Raw genomic sequence first — 18,365 nt, 5'->3', positions numbered from 1 at the left:
AAACAGAGTAGACTCTGGTTTCCGAGTCTAATCCCACCGTCTGCCGTTGCTTCACTTCAGATTAGTATTTACTCCAAAGGGGTGTTGCGCCTTTAGGTTTGTAGCCGGGAGGGTGCGTAGGTTCCACAAAGTAATCCAATGAAGCAGCAAGGAGGAACTTCCACACCACTGATGCCGATGCATAAAGGATTTTAATGCATAAGGAAAATAAAGAAGGTGCTACCCAGTGAAGTGCAAAACATTTTCGGTCCTTCAGACCACACTGACGATGGTCATAAAACATACGCTAGCCCCTCTACTCCGTATCAATGGGCCCTAATGGGTCCTAATCAAACAGTACAAGGTGATCCATCCCCACCCCCTTCCTCAAGGGACATCACACACCAGATACAAGAGTGTGTATGTCAGGTGGGAAGCTGTTATCCAGTGGTTAGGGAAGTGGTCATAGGATCAGAGGGTTGCAAGTTCAAATCCCTTACCCCTCCCTACACCTCCAACCATAGCCAAAGTGCCTTTGAGTAAGGCACCTAACCCCACATTGCTCCAGGGACTGTAACCAATAAAAAATAACAGTAAGCTGCTTTGTATAAAAGTACCAGCTAAGTAATGTAATGTAAAGGTAAAATCTCTCATAAATGATTCCACCTCCCCAAAACCCACACCCCACCCCCCTCTGCTTGTTTTGGGGTTTTCAACAAAAAAAAATGTCCAGAGGCACTAAATTCCTTAATACACCCCAGAGTGGAATGGGATATAAAGGGTAATAAACCCATTTAACATTTAATGTAAAATAGGTGTACTTCTCATGTTAACTTCAAACATCAATGGAAAAGTCGATATCTTCCCAGTATGACTCTAAGGAGCGGAAATATAGACTATTTCCCACTTTAATTAGTCCGTACAGCACTAGCTGAGCGTGAAATTAACCAATATTTCCCATTACGCCTGGGTGACTGATTTATTACACATTTAGATTGTGATAACATTTAGGTCAATCACAATGATCAGATTAGATACGAATTAAATGATAGCGACAGATCCTGATGAAACTATTGTCATTTTTTTCAGATTGGTTTCACAATGTCAGGTGAGTGCTGATTGATGGTTTGGTTATAGTCAAAGTGAGGTGAAGGCCCATCTGGGGAACTTCAACTCCCATTGTCATTGTGACACAGCATTCCACGGCATACAAGTGCACAATGCAAAATTGCATTTATGCCTCAACCCGTGCAAGGGAACAGCCCCCAATGGCGCCCCAAGGAAGCAGTGCAGCGGGACGGTACCATGCTCAGGATACTTCAATTATGGAAAAGGATTGGGGAGAGCACTGTTTAATAACTCTCCCCACCAACCTGGTTAGCGGGAGTCAAACCGGCAACCTTTGGGATACAAGTTTGATGCCCTTGCCACTTACCTATGACTGCCCCTATCACTGACATGGAGGCCGGTATTTGAGACGTGTTGGAGCCTTGGAAAACTTGTTTTGATTGCTACTTTCAAGTTATATTAGGAGAAATAACTTGTGATATTGGATGAAATGAGAAAAAAAAGTGTATTCCAATCTTTTAAGCCATATTGTTTAGCTCCATTTCTCCAATTTGACTACAACCTTCATAAGCGTGTGTGTGTGTGTGTGTGTGTGTGTAGGTGGGTGTGCGTGTTTGTCTGCATTTAGTGCTTCTTCTGTATCCCTGGGTTTGACCTACACCACAAGCCTCCAGGCCAGAAAGATGTGCTAGGCTAAGTTAACCCTCTCACAAGCGTGTCTGTGGGCCGCAACTGTACGCAGGCAACTCCTTCATTAATCATTGGCACTTATTGCTACTGTAAGTAACCACGGACTAATTTAGCTGACTAGAGTGTCCCTATGGGACAGATGTCTTTGCACGCAGAACTGCGACGAGCATCTAAATAAGATTCAGAATACGTGGCGGAGAATCACGTTACAATGTTACAACACTCAAAACAAACCGAAAGGCATTGATAATAGCCTAATAAACAGTCTTCCTCATCATGATTCATGTGCTCCACTCTCACATTTGCATCTGTCAGTCATGTGCCTGGCATCTGACTCCCTTCTCAATGTGTGTGTGTGTGTGTGTGTGTGTGTGTGTGTGTGTGTGTGTGTGTGTGTGTGTGTGTGTGTGTGTGTGTGTGTGTGTGTGTGTGTGTTGAGAGTCCAGCTGTGACTTTAACGTGTGCAAGACCCCCTCCTCTCTCTCTCTCTCTCTTTTTTTTTACATTCCGACTGAGAGGGAGACGGAAGGGCTGCAGTGGTCGCCATGACAACCCCTACTTCTGAGTGGGCGCCCCTCCCTCCCCATCGTACAGTAGCGACCTACTGTTGATGATGTAGCAGAAAAAAGTCAATGGAAAAGCGAGACCGAGCCTCTTTCACACACAGTCACGTACACTCACGCATACCCCCTTCGCACACACAGAGTTTAGACCTTGGAAAATAACCAGCACATCAACCAGTGGGCTAGATTTTCCTTCATGCGTTACGAGTGTTACGGGTGCGCAGGATTAGTGCTATGACATAGCCTGGCCAGCGATCATATTATTGTTATCATAAAATGATAAGACGTCATCTTAAGTAATGCGTTTGATGCTTCCCGCTTTCACTTTCCCCTCATGACATGTCGTAGTTTCCCCTACCTGCGTGGATTTGTATGGCAAAGTCTGTAGCCAATGCTGCGTCGCCCGAGGTCATTCTTCACATAGGCTAGCGCTCTCCAAAGCCTTAAATCAGCGCCGAGCGATGTGACATGACATATGTTTGGTGCAGCGGCAGGGGAGAAGAGGGATAGCCAGCGCGAAAAGACAAGAGGTTGCACCTGTGCGTTTGCAGATACCTGTTTTCTGAAGGACACGCGTTACTGCTCCGCCGTTAACGCCTCCTGGACGCGGCTGGGGAGTGCGATGGCGGTCGGACGGCGTTGGCATTCCTCGGGATGGCCGACGGTGTCAGGACGCATGCCAAAAAAAAGTTACCGCCACCAGTAGGGAATCGGACCAACCCCGGACATTACAGGTTACGACAGCCCAAAACTCTCCCGTACTCCAGCCGAGGACCCATTCGCAACGCCATGCCAGGAACGCGCACGCTGACGTCTGACGGTGGCGCGCAATGGGGGACAGCCGAAAGGCTCAGAGAAAAATCAATGCTGTAATAATAATGACATAATCTTAAGACGCTGCTACTATGCAGATGTGTGGGGATCCTAAATATGACATCATCGTGTGTAAATGATCAAGGTTTAACAGATGATCTCGTGGGTTTGGTTGCCTCAAATGCATCTTTTTATGAGTGCGTAAGTGTGGATGATGCATCCTATGTAATCAAATGAGAGACCGACATTCTACAAAATCATATGGATTTAGCACATTGTTTAGGTCTACTTGTTTTCCGTTCGTGCTGGCTGCTAGGGATTTGTAGGGATAAATTCAGCAAATAATAAACTGCTTGCTGTTAATTCTATCCTTGTAATTCCCCTGGTTAATGTGCAGACGCCAGTGGGCGTGTACGCACGGAGACTTTGAACCCTGCAAGTTCATTTTGGAACATATGACATGCTCACGTAGCCAGCCTCTAATTCCTATAGCGGCGGCAACGATGCCTTCATGGTTAAAAGGTGGTCAATGATTATTGCATGCAGTCATCATGATAAGGCAGATTACTACTTCAACTAGGATCAGTGATAATCTTTATTATCATTAGTGCCCATATTGGGTATTGTGATATGCAGCAGCTGTGCTAGCTTATTGAATAGGTACTATCTCCCTTACTGCCTAATTTTACTGAACCAGTTATAAGTAGCCTACGCTATAACCTATAGGGCCAGTGTGATAACACTGATGTTTCTCTGTGTGAATACTGTGAATGGTCTGTGGATATGGAGTGAGATTTTCGAGGATTGATTTTCATTGATGTATAGGGTGGGTTGGACTGGGGTCTCTTGGAAGGTCTCAGAATCAACCAATCAGGGCTCTCCATGGAACACAGGAAATGGTCACCAGAAGAGCCACTTCTATGGTCATCAGTATGTGATGCCAGCAGGGACAGATAATGGCCATTTCTCAATGTTCTAGTGTGCACCCTTCGAAGTGTGTCAGCCTAATTAGTCACGCCCAGTGATTGGATACGCCGCAGAGTTCACCAAAGAGTATCCGATCACTGGCCGTGACTAATTGTGCTGAGACACTTCAAAGGGCGCACATTAGAATGTTAAGAAATAGACTGATTCCATGGGCACCTAGGCCAGACAGCTCAAGGGGACTTCAGCCATGGATGTGCAAACGTTTGTAGGTGCTGGTAAGGGTGGGATTTGAACCTGCAACCCTCTGCTCTGAAAGACAGCGCTCTAACCATTGAGCCATGGCTGCCACATTTACACACAGAACATAGTTGGAGCGATTGCTGTTGCTCTACTACATAGTGCCCATTATGTAACAAACAATGCACCTCCTACCCCATGGGTGCATTCCAATATGCAGACTCCCGTCCTCCACTCGTGCTTGTGGTCTCGCCCCGCCTCCATGGGGAAAACAATAACGTTTCCCAGCTGTCAGCCTAGCCACAACAACTTTTGGGGGACTGTTTTTCATTCACCATCCAGTTTGCAAATGAGAAAATTACCTTACAATAGAGCTTTTGCGGAATATTGAAATACAATGCTGTTGTCAGTGATGTCATCACAAGGTATTACTTCCTGGTACGAGGCCACAAGCACAAGTGTAGGATGCAAGTCTGCATATTGGAATGCACACCATGTCATGAAATATGAATGCGTGAACATATGGGACATGGCCTGACACTTACTTAGTACATATTTTGGTAACACTTTACAATAACCTTCCGCTATAAGTGGTTAACTAAAGGTTTATAGTGCATCTATAATACTATTATTAAGGCTTATTAAACAATTATAAAACGATTGTTTACCACTTACTAAACATGTTTTGTGTATAATAATGCATTAGTAGACATATAACTAAAACACTTTCTATAGCACTATAAGTGGTTAACTAATGGTTTGTAGTGTATTAATAATACTATTATTCATTCTTATTAAACAATAATAAAACAATTGTTTACCACTTACTAAAAATGTTTTGTGTATAATAATGCATTAGTAGACATATAACTAAAACACTTTCTATAGCACTATAAGTGGTTTACAAATGGTTTGTAGTACATCTACAGTACTATTAATGATTCTTATTAAACAATAATAAAACAATTGTTTACCACTTACTAAACATGTTTTGTGTATAATAATTCATTAGTAGACATATAACTAAAATACTTTCTATAGCAATATAAGTGGTTAACTAATGGTTTAATGCATTAATAATGCTGTTATATATGCCTATTAAACAATTATAAAACGATTGTATACCACTTACTAAACACTTTTTGTATATAATAAATAGTTAGTAGACATATAACTAAAAGACTTTACATAACTATATACGGTTAACTAATGGTTTGTAGCTTATCTGTAATGCTACTCACTTATCAACAATAAGTCAGTTGTATGCCACTTACTAAACATTTATTCATTTTAATGATAAACTAACTAAACAGTTTTAACTACGGTGTAAATAGTTATTAAATGGTTAATAGTGCATATATAATATGATTATAAATACTTATTAAATAATAATAAAGCAATTGTAAAACACTCACTAAACATTTACTGGATATTATAATACACTAGTAGGCCTAATAAATGGTTTACTAATGGTTTGTAGTGCACCTACGAAACTATTATAATTACTTATTAAATAATAATAAATCAACTGTAAAACACTTATTAAACATTCCTCAATGACAACAATATATCACTAAACACTTAACTAAAAACTTAACTTTGAATAATGTAACTAACTGTAATTCTATTATGAACATATTATTATAGTATAATTAGCATTATTAATGTATTACTGATACATAGCTAAAAGCTATGGAGAAGCTCACTATAATTTCCAGAGCATTATAAATGTATTAGTAATAAATAGCTACAGCTACAGAGAACCTTGAAATAAAGTTGGTAGAGCATTATAAACGCATTTCTAATGCATAGCTAACTGCTATGCAGAACCTTCAAATAAAGTTGGTAGAGCATTATAAACGCATTTCTAATACATAGCTAACTGCTATGCAGAACCTTCAAATAAAGTTGGTAGAGCATTATAAACGCATTTCTAATACATAGCTAACTGCTATGCAGAACCTTGAAATAAAGTTGGTAGAGCATTATAAACGCATTTCTAATACATAGCTAACAGCTATGCAGAACCTTGAAATAAAGTTGGTAGAGCATTATAAACGCATAACAAATGGATATCTAATAGCTATGCGAAACCTTGAAATAAAGTTGGTAGAGCATTACAAATGCATAGCTAACTGCTAGCAGAACCTTGAAATAAAGTTGGTAGGGCATCATAAATGTATGGTAATACTACTACATAGCTAACAGCTATGCGGAACCTACTTAACACTGTGGTTCTCACAGCACACACTGTTGGGGAGATGTGCCAATTGATGGTTAAACTGATAAAAAATGATCAAAATAGAAAAGAAGGTATGCCTATGGATTACAGAAACAGACACGGTGTTCTTCATTAAAACAGGTTCTTTTACGTAAAACACTTAAAAACACATCAACAGATTCAAGGCAACAGCCCAAACACAGCACTCAATAGCACTCAAGTGCACACAATGAAATCGAAGTTGAAGTTGAAATCGAAATGACACCTTCCATTAAGCCATTCGCTGACTTGCAGTGCTATCAGACATTGTAAGAAAAACTTTTATTGCCAAAAAAAACTGAGTTCATTCACATTAACTAACAAAAACTAAAACTAAAACAAAACAAAACAAACAAAACCAGGAACTCTGAACTATAAGAGGACAGGGAACAACAGAATTAATGGTACATCTTTATATCATGGAGAAGGCGACCGAGTGGCCCATTGCGGTGCTTCCGGCCCAACCACTCGGTCCACTCAATGAGGGTCAGGTGCTGGGTGAGAAGCTCTTCGGTCCTGTTGCCTCTTTGGCGACCAATGGTCTCTTTATAGGTTCTCCAGGCACGCTCTATATGCTGCGTGTGGCAGCCATTTGTGTCATTCACAAATGAGACACTGTGATTCACAGTGTAGTGCTTATATCCCAAAACATTAAGCACACGGTAGGGCCTCCACTCATCACTGAGGATGGAGGTACCTCTCCTGACGTGTTTAAGGATGATTGGTATGAGCTCTTGCCTGCTCCTCTGTGGCACCAGGCAAAGGACAGGCCGGCGCCTTTTGTCCCTAACCCCCAGCATGCCAAACACCCACTTCCTTCTCCTCCATGTAGGTGCGACACGGCCACGCTGATACTGGCAAAAAAGAAACATCCATATTACAAATTAGGCATTATTTCATTCTTTGGGGGGAAAATCAGGAATACATATGGGTCATTCTACGATTCGGCTATGCTTTTAAGGCCATGGATTTTATTTGCCAATTCCACTAACTATTAACTGCATCCAATGATGTTTTGGACATTAGCACACATTTATCTTTCATATAATACAGAAAGTGTAGACATGGCATTATTTCCCTCAGCAAGAATGAATATTTAATACTGGTTTTGGGCGTTTTCATGCGGTCCTGTTTACCAAATGTCAGATTCAGTCTTCATATTAGCATATAAAGAAACTTGTTTTGCCCAAGACGATTGCAAATGTTGATTCACAGTAATCATCACAATATGACAAAACTGTCAGAAAGACTACTGTGCTTTCCATTATACATGAAATCTGTCATTTTGTGTGTGTCCACGGAAACTGTGTGAACCGTGTCACGGTCTGAAACCCCTTCCATAAATCAGTAATGGTTTGGTCTTAGGCCATACGAATAACATCACGTGATGTCATAACCTCTGGCAGGATATGGGAAGACTTTTTATTTTGGTTAGTTCTGAGCTCCATCCTTCCATAATTTAATCCATTCTTTTTTATGTTCTCATAGCGGGAAAATTGCCTGTCAACTGTGTTATCAACATATTCATAAGAATCTGAATTAGAAATAACATGTAGAAAAACACAGATGAAGCACACAAATACATGAATTGATTAAGGTGTTGTGGTGGAACTTCTGAGGTCCTCAGTTATCACAACTCCATAAAAATGGCTGAAATGTCAAGCCGTGTTACCGTCAATGGTGTTACGCATCAGCTATGACAGTTGAGGAGGAGTATGTTGTTGCCAATATATCTCCATATTGACAGACAAACAAACAAAATAATTTGCGTTATAGGGAGATGGGTTTGTCTGCTCTGTTTTTTCTCCTAAAAAAGTGCCAACTTGTTCCCCTGCACTGTTGACCGTAACACAGTTGAGTAACACGGTTGACTGTTTTGAAAGTGTATTTGTGCTATTGATTCCTTATGTGTTGGAAAAATCCTATGAACAGACACTAGAGATTATCTCTGGAGAGGGAACTCTTGTGTAAGGAGGGTGACTAAATTGAAATCAGACGTTACAGGGATTTATAATGAAAAAATGTGTCAGTCACAGTATCACAGTGAATCATAAAATCCTACTTATGAAGCTCAACAATCACATTTTCTATATCAGTTGCAGAGATTAATGATAACATTATTGTTAAGGGACATAAGCACTATCAAACGTATGTTGTTTCAACTCTGTAGTATTTTGATATATGTTTGAAATGACAAAGTATTTGTCCATAACACTGCTGACAAAATAATCAAGCAAATGTTCGCTTTCATTACAGTATTTATCAAATGATTTAAGATTAAGCTTGGCAATTTGTTTGCTTGTAAACATCTAGGTCATTTATTTGAAAAAAAATACTGACAATTAACATTTTTCGTTTGCCAAAAGCGCACTGGAAACGTAGAATGATCCATATCATATCATGATGGGATGGAAAATTAACTCTTTGTGCTTTGTGTTTGCATTTACTTTTCGTTTATGTCGGAAGTGGCTTTCATCGATTGCGACAAACTCCCTTCTGCCTCCTAGCCGTTGTCCGCCTCTCCTTCTCAGCCTCTCTATCGCTGCTATGCAGACCTTTCTTAGTCGCTTTGACATGCTTGTCAAAGTCTTTGAGCTGCCGGCGATGTCATCACTGATGAGGTCGACTTGCCTCAATCTTAGGCCTTGGGCAAATCTGGTAAAACACAACATAGAAAGGCATACTAAACAGTCAGCAGATACCTTAAGGTAAATTGAATTTAATCAAGGACAGAGAAGGAGGAAGATTGAATAAAGGAGTAGGGCGAGGAGATAGACCACCTGAAAGACTGCAAAGGTGTGAGGGTGATAAAATAAAAAGTGAAGACAGACAAATGATGGTAGCAAATGGAAAACTGTAAAGGAATCTTAAAGGTGCACTGTGTAGGAGGACGGAGGCCAGAGTAGGTGTTGCAACTATACTGCTCAATGAAACTGTGCTGCCAAATTAAATTGCTTAAGTTTTTTTTTCATGACACTAAAAAATAATAATAATAATAATAAACCTATTATTACTTACTTACTACTACTTCTGCAAATTGCTGGACCATGGAGAAGAGCCCACTTTTCATACATGAACAGTACAATTATTCATAATGAAAATTTTGAATTTGGGGTTGGGTATTTGTGTTCTACAAAAGATATTACACAGTGAACCATTAATGTACAAATTGATTAACATACAATATGTCGTGAAAATATAATGAGGGCATGCTTTTGGACCCTTGTGAAAGATGAAATTGCCACAGGAAGGCACATAGCTGTTTTTCTGTGGACATTCTAACAGCAGAAAAACGGTAAGAGTTGCTGGCAAGATGGCCGAATACAAGCCAATCATGGAAAGAAAGCTGTTGCCACCTGTAAAAGAACTAAGACTGGTATGAAGAAAATGACAATAAAAGCTGACTTGACTTTAGTTTAATTGTGCTGTTGCACGTTGTGACCAGTAGATGACATCATAGTACCAGATTCTGAGCTGAGTAGCCAGTAACTAAGTCACGTGACTAGAACGAAACCTAGGAGAGTCTGTAAGTACACAGTTATTTTCTGCACTATCCTATTTCACATGCGCACCATGCAAGGCTGCACAATCCGCTCTGCGCAAGTGCAACACGATTCGTGGAGCATTACCACCCTTGAGTTTGCAAGAAGCCGATCTGTAAACTTGTTTAGCTAAAATCCCACCACGTAATGTTATAAATTTTGTATGGGGAAAATACTCGTAATATTATAATGGTGGTGTAAGGAATCATTTTCTAGGGTTTATTAAAGTCAAAGATTAATGGGAGACAGTGACCGTCTGTCAAAGATAGTGTGACGGAGGTCATCTCGCACCTGTTCACCCCCCTCGGGGATCGAACGTGCGACCTCGTCAACTACAACGGTACGGCAATGGGAGACACAGTACGATACCGCTGGGCCAAGAGACTAGTCTCTTGGCCCAACGGCACGAGACTGTATGAGGCTATCGGAGGGAGGTTTACCAACGTTCTACGCCAACTCTGTGCTAATTAGCCTCCGTTACACTCTCCCCCTTAAAGGGTCAGTTTGGTCAATTTCAACATGCAGTTGTATTGCTCACGCTACCCTTGACTTGTCAGTACCTGGTGATGCCACATTTTTCGGCTCAGCCCTTTCCGAGATATGAGCAATTCTAATGGGGGCAGCGTTTGTTTACATTTTTAAAAAATGAAACATAGGCCAACTCCAAATATTTTCCCAAAAGGCACTGCTGTTTGCTAGTTGTCTGCTGATGTTTTATAACCTTTTGGATGTTTTTGGGAATAAATAAAAATGTTTTTTTGAAATGTAAACAAAGAGCTGCCCCCATTACAATGACCAGGATCTCGGAAACGGCTGAAGAAGAAGAAAAAAAAATCTCAGGCACTGACAAGTCCAGGGTAGTGTGAGCATTACAACTGCATGTTGAAATTGACCAAACTGTCCCTTTAAACCTCACTCCCATCCCGGGTCAGCGGCACCACTGTGACGGAGGTCATCTCGCACTTGTTCACCCCCCTCGGGGATCGAACGTGCGACCTCGTCAACTACAACGGTTCGGCAATGGGAGACACAGTACGATACCGCTGGGCCAAGAGACTAGTCTCTCAGCCCAACGGCACGAGACTGTATGATGCTATCGGAGGGAGGTTTACCAACGTTCTACGCCAACTCTGTGCTAGTTAGCCTCCGTTACAATAGCAGAGGCCTATTGATCACAAATGAAGTGTGTTTTGACAGTGTCTTGACAGGCAACAATTCACAATAAAGACGGAATTAATCAGAGACTTTGTAGGTCCTTACAGATCAGCAAAGCGATGGGCGACAAATTGTCACAATGCTCCACGAATGGTGCCGCACATTCGCAGAGCGGATAATGCAGCCTTGCGTGGTGTGCATGTGCAGATAGGATCGTGTAGAAAAAAATAATGGTGTACTTACGGTTGTTATGAACAGAAGGCAGTGGTTATGCTGTGCTGAGGAAAATGTAAATAAACCAATGAACCCAACGAAAACCAACACACTAGTTAGGGACCTTTTTCATTAAGTGTGCAACACAAAGATGGGCTACAATTTCCGTCTGCAGTAGTTTAAAAAGACACTTCTCCCAATAATTGGAGGCAGAATTTCAGCAAAATTGGTTGGTGTAAAATATTGAGTCGTTGACTTTTACTCACCTTAGGCCTACTTTACAGTTTGTATTAATTAACTATAACATAATTCATGACATAATTATGTGACATAATTCATATTACATATAAATATAACTCAATTTGCATATCTACATCAAGGAGTTTCAAGGAGAATAATGTTAACTACTGTTCTTTCTGTAGGCAATAGGCCTAGTATGCATTCACACCAATAGTAAATGTAGGTGGCCTATGTATTGGTTCATACCTGTGTATGAACCTCATCCAATTGAAGAGGCACACCTTGGACCGGCTGAAAAGGGAGTGGTGCCTGATGGATCTCCTGGTAACTTTTCGGTCTTCGTGCTTAGCCCTACGTCGGCATACCCTGTGGACAAATTATGACATGAAGGAATGACTTAAAAATTATCACATTTAGATGTTCGTTTTTTTTTTTTTTTAAGGTTATTTCCACCTGGAATTATGTCTTGTCTGACATGCATTAACAGTAATTTAGGCTGGGCTAGACCTTTATTTTTTACTCAGCAATTCTAAGAAAGAGCAGATTGAAGATTTTTTTGTAACACACATAGTTCTAGGATATGGATAAAACGGCCTTACCATTCGCATTTGTCCAGGCATGCAATGTTGTCCTCCAGTTTCATCTTGTGGTTGCACAGCTTGCATTTCACTTTTTTCATTAATAGCTCCCTTTTCTGCAGCCACGTAATCAGCTTTTTTGTAGTTTTAATCCCTCTTCGTCCTTCAACCAAAGTTCTCAACTCACTCGCCAACCCAGGCATTTTCTTAATCGGATGGGTGTTTTTTTTGTCTGTTTGTTGGTTTGCTAGAACAAGTATGGCTTGTGGCGAAATACCATTACGCGCGCCAGAAGTTTTTGAATTACCGGTATAAATACGCGCCAGAGGGGAGATACCAAGGGCTGTGGAGATACTAAGTCAACGGCGGGGAGGAGGAGAGGGGGTGTCATAGACCTCCTTGGTGTCATACGATGATCTATTGTGTTTGGGCATCATTTCTTGAACGTGCAGTATGGATGACTTTTAATAAGACGTAATGAATAAATATAGTATATAACATAGATCAACACGTAATACTTAATAATGTGTTTTAAAACGTAAAACGGAATAAGAAACAGACACGGACACACTCTTATTTTGAAGGCGATGAATTCCGGAAACATATGTTCTACCCAAGGAGCAGGTATCATTGGTTCTACCGGCTACACCATATTTTCCCCCCCGGAAAAATCGTTGGCGCTAGAAGATCGAAGTTTACCTATGTTTTGGCTACACTGCACTGGCTTTCTGGTGTCAACCTTGGGTTAACGTCGTCGTCATTCAACAAGCTAACTAAATGCTGCTTTCTGGACTTAGCAAGAAGACAGTGAGATGTTCGAAGTATTAACATGTACACAATGCAGCGGCTTACATTTCACAATGCGAATGGAATTACACGCATCACGTTGAGAGCTGTAGTTAGAGGGATGCAGTGAGTGATGAAGATGAGAAGAGAAGATGAGGAAGAAGTGACAGACGAGGGATGGTGATGTTGCACTGAGGTGAACAAACCGCACTGCTGGTAAGTTGCTTAACTTTATTTCGTATATCGGTCTTTATTATCCTAATGCATTATATGTAGGCCTATTGTTTTAACAGACTTTCTAATTTGAGCGTATGTTTGTCTGGGAATGTCCACACACACACTGGCGGCTTATTTCACAACTTGATACAATTAGCATGCAAAAATTGTGCTCTGTGCTCCTCGTAGGCTTCAGGGTAAGGCTAGTTCTAGCCCCACAAAGAAACATCTAGCAATCCAGGGATGTGTGGATAGCTGAAAAGATAATGCAGATGGCTAATTCATGCAGACCCAAGATCGTCAGTCCCATCACCATGCGTAGGGTGGTTCCAGTTTTTGTACAAATCATTTGGTTACCACCACGCCTTAGACACCATCAATTTGACAAATCGAATGTGTGTGTCTTGGTCCCATCAGAGACAAAGGATATGGATTGCTAGAATTTTGTTGTTTGGTCTGCTGACAAGCAAACCTGTTTGAGATGGTGTCCGCCATTGTGGTGGTAGCCTAACTGAGAAGGTAGGCTAACACCAATGAAAGTTTCACATGTCTGAAATCAAGCATTGTAGTGGACCTTACATGGTTTGTGGCTACATGACATCAACATTGGAAAGCTAAAGGTCATTAAAAGCCACATGCATGCCAACATGAACTGTGACCCTATGACTGAAGCAGATCATGATCCTCTCACCCATATAAGGTGTTGGTGTTTTTCTGCCCATAAAGATAGTAGGAAATACAGAACATTTTCTTCTGTTCGCTCATGTTCTTTCACCCTGTTTGTGAATATCTGTCTATATTTTGGGGGTGAGAGATAAAGAGTAAAAAGAAAGGGAGACAGTGAAAAAATTGAGTAGCTACAAGGTTGCAACATCGATGCGCAACTGGAGTACTAAATTATATCTGTAGGCCTACTCCTTGTCCCACGTTTCACCCTCTGCCTTCGACCACTTGACATGAGATTTGTAATTTATGGCGGACAATATTGATGGATAAGATCCCTAAAATGATAGCCCCCCCTGAGTAAAACTATTTTCAGATTCATGTTCCTCACAGAAAATTAGCTCAGGTCAGTGAATCTCAATGTGAAAGATGAATAATTCGTACTGTTTTCCCCCCAAGTACAAAGCTGAAAACTAACCCAAACACCTTACAATATATGGTGTAAGTTACTAACTTTTGAGAGACATTTTGAGACATCAATGGCTGTATTTAAAATTATTCTAAGTGAACAATATGTTGAAGCAGTTATGTAAGTTGTATGCTTGCTTGGTAATTATCCTTGTGTCAAGCTGAAATGCCTATAATGTTGTTGTCCCATCAGGCTGGTCAGAGAAGGGCAAGTTGTTCGGCAGACAGAAAGAGCCATATCCGAAGCGGCTGAAAGGAGCGGCAAGTTGATGTGAATTAAACGACAAGATACATGCTGGAGTCACAGAACTTAATGCGCAGAGGTGCAACAAACTTCCAGAAGCTACAAGATTAGGGTCATCTCTCAACCTTCCAGAAGCAAGTAAAGACTCTCCTCTTTCATTACCATCCACTGCGCTGATGTCAGAGCTGGCCCAGACCTGGGATAGACGCTAAAGATTGTTGTGCTTTGGGTATGTATGTGTGTGTGTGTATGTGTCTGTCTGCAATCATGTCTGAGCTGGCCCAGACCCTTAGTAGACTCTGAGGCACATTTTGTGTGTGTGTGTCTGTGTGCAGGCGCGCGTGTGCTTGCGCACGTGTGTGCGCACGTGTGTGTACTACTGTACTCAGTGGTGTAGTTTATGTGATGCATAGGTATACAGTGCATATATAAGTCTACACACCCTTGTTCAAAGGTTAGGTTTTTTGCGATGTTAAAGAGTTACAGAAAGATAAATCATTTAAAAAGGAGGCACATATTGGCACATGAACATGCGCCACGCTGATAGACTCGTGCCCAAAATGATTGAGTGCTGCAAAGTATTAGTTTATGCAACCATGTTCATTTCATCTTTTATTCTCTATCTTTTCTCTTTAAAGATTTGAGTCCAGTTCTCAATTGCATTGTATATCTTAATAGTTAACATTGAAGGTGTAAATGATGTGAGATTATTTGTCTTTCTGTCATGTTTTGACGTCACAAAAACCTGATATTTGGACAGGAGTGTGCAGACATATTTACCCCTCAGAAAAGTAATAACAAATCTGAAAATCCATTGTTCAATAATTTGAATGGCACAGCCACATTTAATCAACAGCGATTGGTCATTGAAGCCTTGAAATTTAATACCTTGGAATTGAATTGATGCCCACATGGCTTCTCTGCCAGTTGACCTGGAAAAAAAATCCCTAGAGCTACGCTTCTGAAACATTTTCTTTTCCCCTGAGTGGCCCTAACCTCTTGTTTGGGATCAATGGGCTTATGGCTTGCCCACATTTACAGTATACCCATTAAAAATGACTACAGCACTGACACTAAACCCTTCGCTAATGAAAAAAACCCTCTAACCTAGTTACTAATATTTACATCTGCTCCTATTAGGGCAGGAATTTCGTGAGGGCCATGAGGGCCATGACCCTCGCGCCCTCCCACTTTGGCGTTGTGGATACAAAAATGCCTTGACTTGAAATGGTGAAGTCCGTACTATGCACACTGCACATAGCCTTCTGCGCAGTAATGCGCCCAGGGCAGGAATTTCGCGAGGGCCATGAGGGCCTTGTGCTCTTGAAAAAAATATCTGTCATAAGCCACAATGGCTTTGAAGTTTTGCGGGTTAGCATTAACGGACCAGTTCAGACAATTTCAATATGCTGTTGTATTGCTCACGCTACCCTTGACTTGTCAGTACCCGGTGATGCCACATATTTCGGCTCTGCCCTTTCCGAGATATGAGCTATTCTAATGGGGGCAGCGTTTGTTTACATTTAAGACATTTTTAACATAGGCCTACTCCAAATATTTTCCCAAAAGGTACCGCTGTTTGCTAATTGTCTGCTGATGTTTTATAACATTTTGGATGTTTTTGGGAATAAATCAAAATGTTTTTTGAAATGTAAACAAAGCGCTGCCCCCATTACAATGACCAGAATCTCGGAAACGGCCGAAGAAGAAAAAAAATCTCAGGTACTGACAAGTCCAGGGTAGTGAGAGCATTACAACGGCATGTTGAAACTGACTGAACTGTTCCTTTAAGCCGGACACCTTATTGCTTAAAATGCATGAAATTGCATCTAAGAAACACAAATTTCCTCAGGGGAGGACCCCACCCCCTTAAAATGACGAAAGGCCTGGCTCCTATTGTTGTGTCTTAACTTGTGTCTTAACTTTATTTCTGCAAGTGTTGTATGCTGCGATTATGTCCACGATTGAGTCGCTTCGTATAAAGACAACTGCCAAATGTAATGTTATGTAAATAGCTACATTCACAACTTAATAACAATGTAGTAAGAACAGTGCAATGCTTGCAAACTCAGGCTTGATCAACCTACATCTGGCCATCTTTGAGGACGGTGTATATTATTTATCTAAAAGCACCCCATAAATCAAGGTCATACTACTGCTGATGTGTCCCAAAATTCAAATATCTGGCATTTTCTCATGATACACATAGTCTACCCCCACCCCTCTCTTTCATTGATACCATCTACCTGCACAATGGACTGACTTTTAAACATCTCATCCCACTTTTCTAGGATTCCATGAAACGATTTGCAAGTCTGCAGAGAGGAAGTACTCACCTCTGTGAGTGACATGCTGTACCATAAATGTATCTTTTGTTTCTGTGTTTCAGGTTTTGCAGAACAATTATGGAAGTTTGCGGCAAAGGACCTCAACAGACCAGGAGGCCAGTTTTTAAATGAAATGAAGCACAACCTACACTGATCCCTCATCATAAAACTACATGCAAAGACTCAACTCATACAGTGAATGTTGAAAGGCTAATGTGAACATGCTCAAATCCAGTGGTTATTGACATTTCCCAGTGAACTAATATTCCACATGCTTTGAGATCCACAAACAATGTCATTGCCATAGTCCTTGACTCTGTGCTGAACCAACTGGAGCAACAGCAGCGCTAAACATGACTGGTCCTTCAACACAATCATAGACAAACTGGCCACTCTTGGGCCACCCCCATCACATGTGCCTTGGTAAAAGACAGTCTAACAACCCTTCCCCAGTCTGTGACACTTGGCCACCATCCATATCACTGTGTGCCCCTACATCAGAGATGTCAAACTCAGGCCCAGGGGGGAAATTTGTCCCACAGAGCCATCTTATTTGGTCTGTGACATATTTTTTTGTATTGTGTACTACAAGTTGACCCATATACACCATTAACCCATTTTTTCCCAAGCCCTTTTTGGGAAAGGGTGCCCTCCTCCTATTAAATCCTAAACATCTCAACCTCCTAAGGACATACAAACATGAAGTAAGTTAAATCTAAAAGCCAAGACCCCCCCTGCTCTAACATACCCACATAGTTAATAAAACAGCTAAAATCTCAAAATCCTGAAAAAACCTATATGTGTCTCCAGGACAGAATGGACCAGTTCAGTCAATTTCAATATGCTGTTGTATTGCTCACGCTACCCTTGACTTGTCAGTACCCGGTGATGCCACATTTTCGGCTAAGCCCTTTCCAAGATATTTTTTTTTTTTTAATTAACAGGGGCTTACTCCAAATATTTTCTCAAAAGGTACCGCTGTTGACTATTGGTCTGCTGATGTTGTATAACCTTTCGGATGTTTTTGGGAATTAATAAAAATGTTTTTTTGTAATGTAAACAAAGCGCTGCCTCCATTACAATGACCAAGATCTCGGAAAAGGCTGAAGAAGAAAAAAAAACCTCAGGTACTGACAAGTTCAGGGTATTGAGAGCATTAGGACTGCATGTTGAAATTGACTGAACTGGTTCTTTAATGTACCATGTACCACCATTAATATAGAATATAGAACATATGACTTGCAGGCAAAATGTTGTACATCACAAAATGTATGAATGGGCTCAGACTAGTCTCTCTTTGGTTTTAGTAAAGGCACACCGTGTGAGGCGCGCACGGCGGTCAAACATAAACTTTATGGAAAAAAAAAAAAATTGTCGTCGCACACTCTGAACTTAA

At 40.9% G+C, this 18,365-nt stretch overlaps 2 protein-coding genes and 1 long non-coding RNA gene across 4 annotated transcripts in view; 1 reads left to right on the top strand and 2 right to left on the bottom strand.

Moving 5' to 3' along the window:
• arhgap32a (Rho GTPase activating protein 32a) overlaps positions 1–3,069 on the bottom strand; it is a 117,800-nt gene extending 114,731 nt beyond the window's left edge. The window contains exon 1 of the mRNA XM_063207321.1: positions 2,856–3,069. The gene's annotated coding sequence lies outside the window, so the exon portion shown is untranslated. The remainder of the gene's footprint in view (positions 1–2,855) is intronic.
• Positions 3,070–6,573: 3,504 nt separating this feature from the next.
• Positions 6,574–12,468, bottom strand: LOC134455305 (uncharacterized). Its single transcript, XM_063206327.1, has 4 exons — positions 12,287–12,468; positions 11,934–12,053; positions 8,985–9,192; positions 6,574–7,391 (listed from the first exon to the last, which is right to left on the bottom strand). The coding sequence occupies exons 1-4, from the start codon at positions 12,466–12,468 to the stop codon at positions 6,936–6,938; spliced, it is 966 nt and encodes a 321-aa protein (XP_063062397.1). The 3' UTR covers positions 6,574–6,935.
• A 664-nt stretch (positions 12,469–13,132) lies between these two features.
• On the top strand, positions 13,133–17,917 carry LOC134455958 (uncharacterized). 2 transcript variants are annotated; one of them, XR_010036211.1, is made up of 3 exons: positions 13,133–13,267; positions 14,592–14,871; positions 17,032–17,917. It is a non-coding gene; the product is annotated as an uncharacterized LOC134455958 (long non-coding RNA). The 2 variants fall into 2 exon arrangements; XR_010036212.1 differs by lacking the exon at positions 13,133–13,267 and adding an exon at positions 13,639–13,786.
• Positions 17,918–18,365: the final 448 nt, after the last annotated feature.

This window comes from Engraulis encrasicolus, chromosome 9, assembly GCF_034702125.1.
Source record: "Engraulis encrasicolus isolate BLACKSEA-1 chromosome 9, IST_EnEncr_1.0, whole genome shotgun sequence".
Classification (NCBI taxonomy): Eukaryota; Metazoa; Chordata; class Actinopteri; order Clupeiformes; family Engraulidae; genus Engraulis; species Engraulis encrasicolus.
The sequence above is the reverse complement of the archived record's forward strand: the minus strand, read 5'-3'. Positions and strand labels throughout refer to the sequence as shown.

What these genes read in the sequence shown, in the direction of transcription:
- LOC134455305 (XM_063206327.1), bottom strand. Translation starts at nt 12,468, where the DNA reads ATGCCTGGGTTGGCGAGTGAGTTGAGAACTTTGGTTGAAGGACGAAGA. An exon ending in TGGATGAGGTTCATACACAG is followed by an intron (nt 9,193 to 11,933) that starts GTATGAACCAAT and finishes GTGTTTTACCAG; the next exon opens with ATTTGCCCAAGGCCTAAGAT. An exon ending in ACTTCCGACATAAACGAAAA is followed by an intron (nt 7,392 to 8,984) that starts GTAAATGCAAAC and finishes CTTTTTTGCCAG; the next exon opens with TATCAGCGTGGCCGTGTCGC.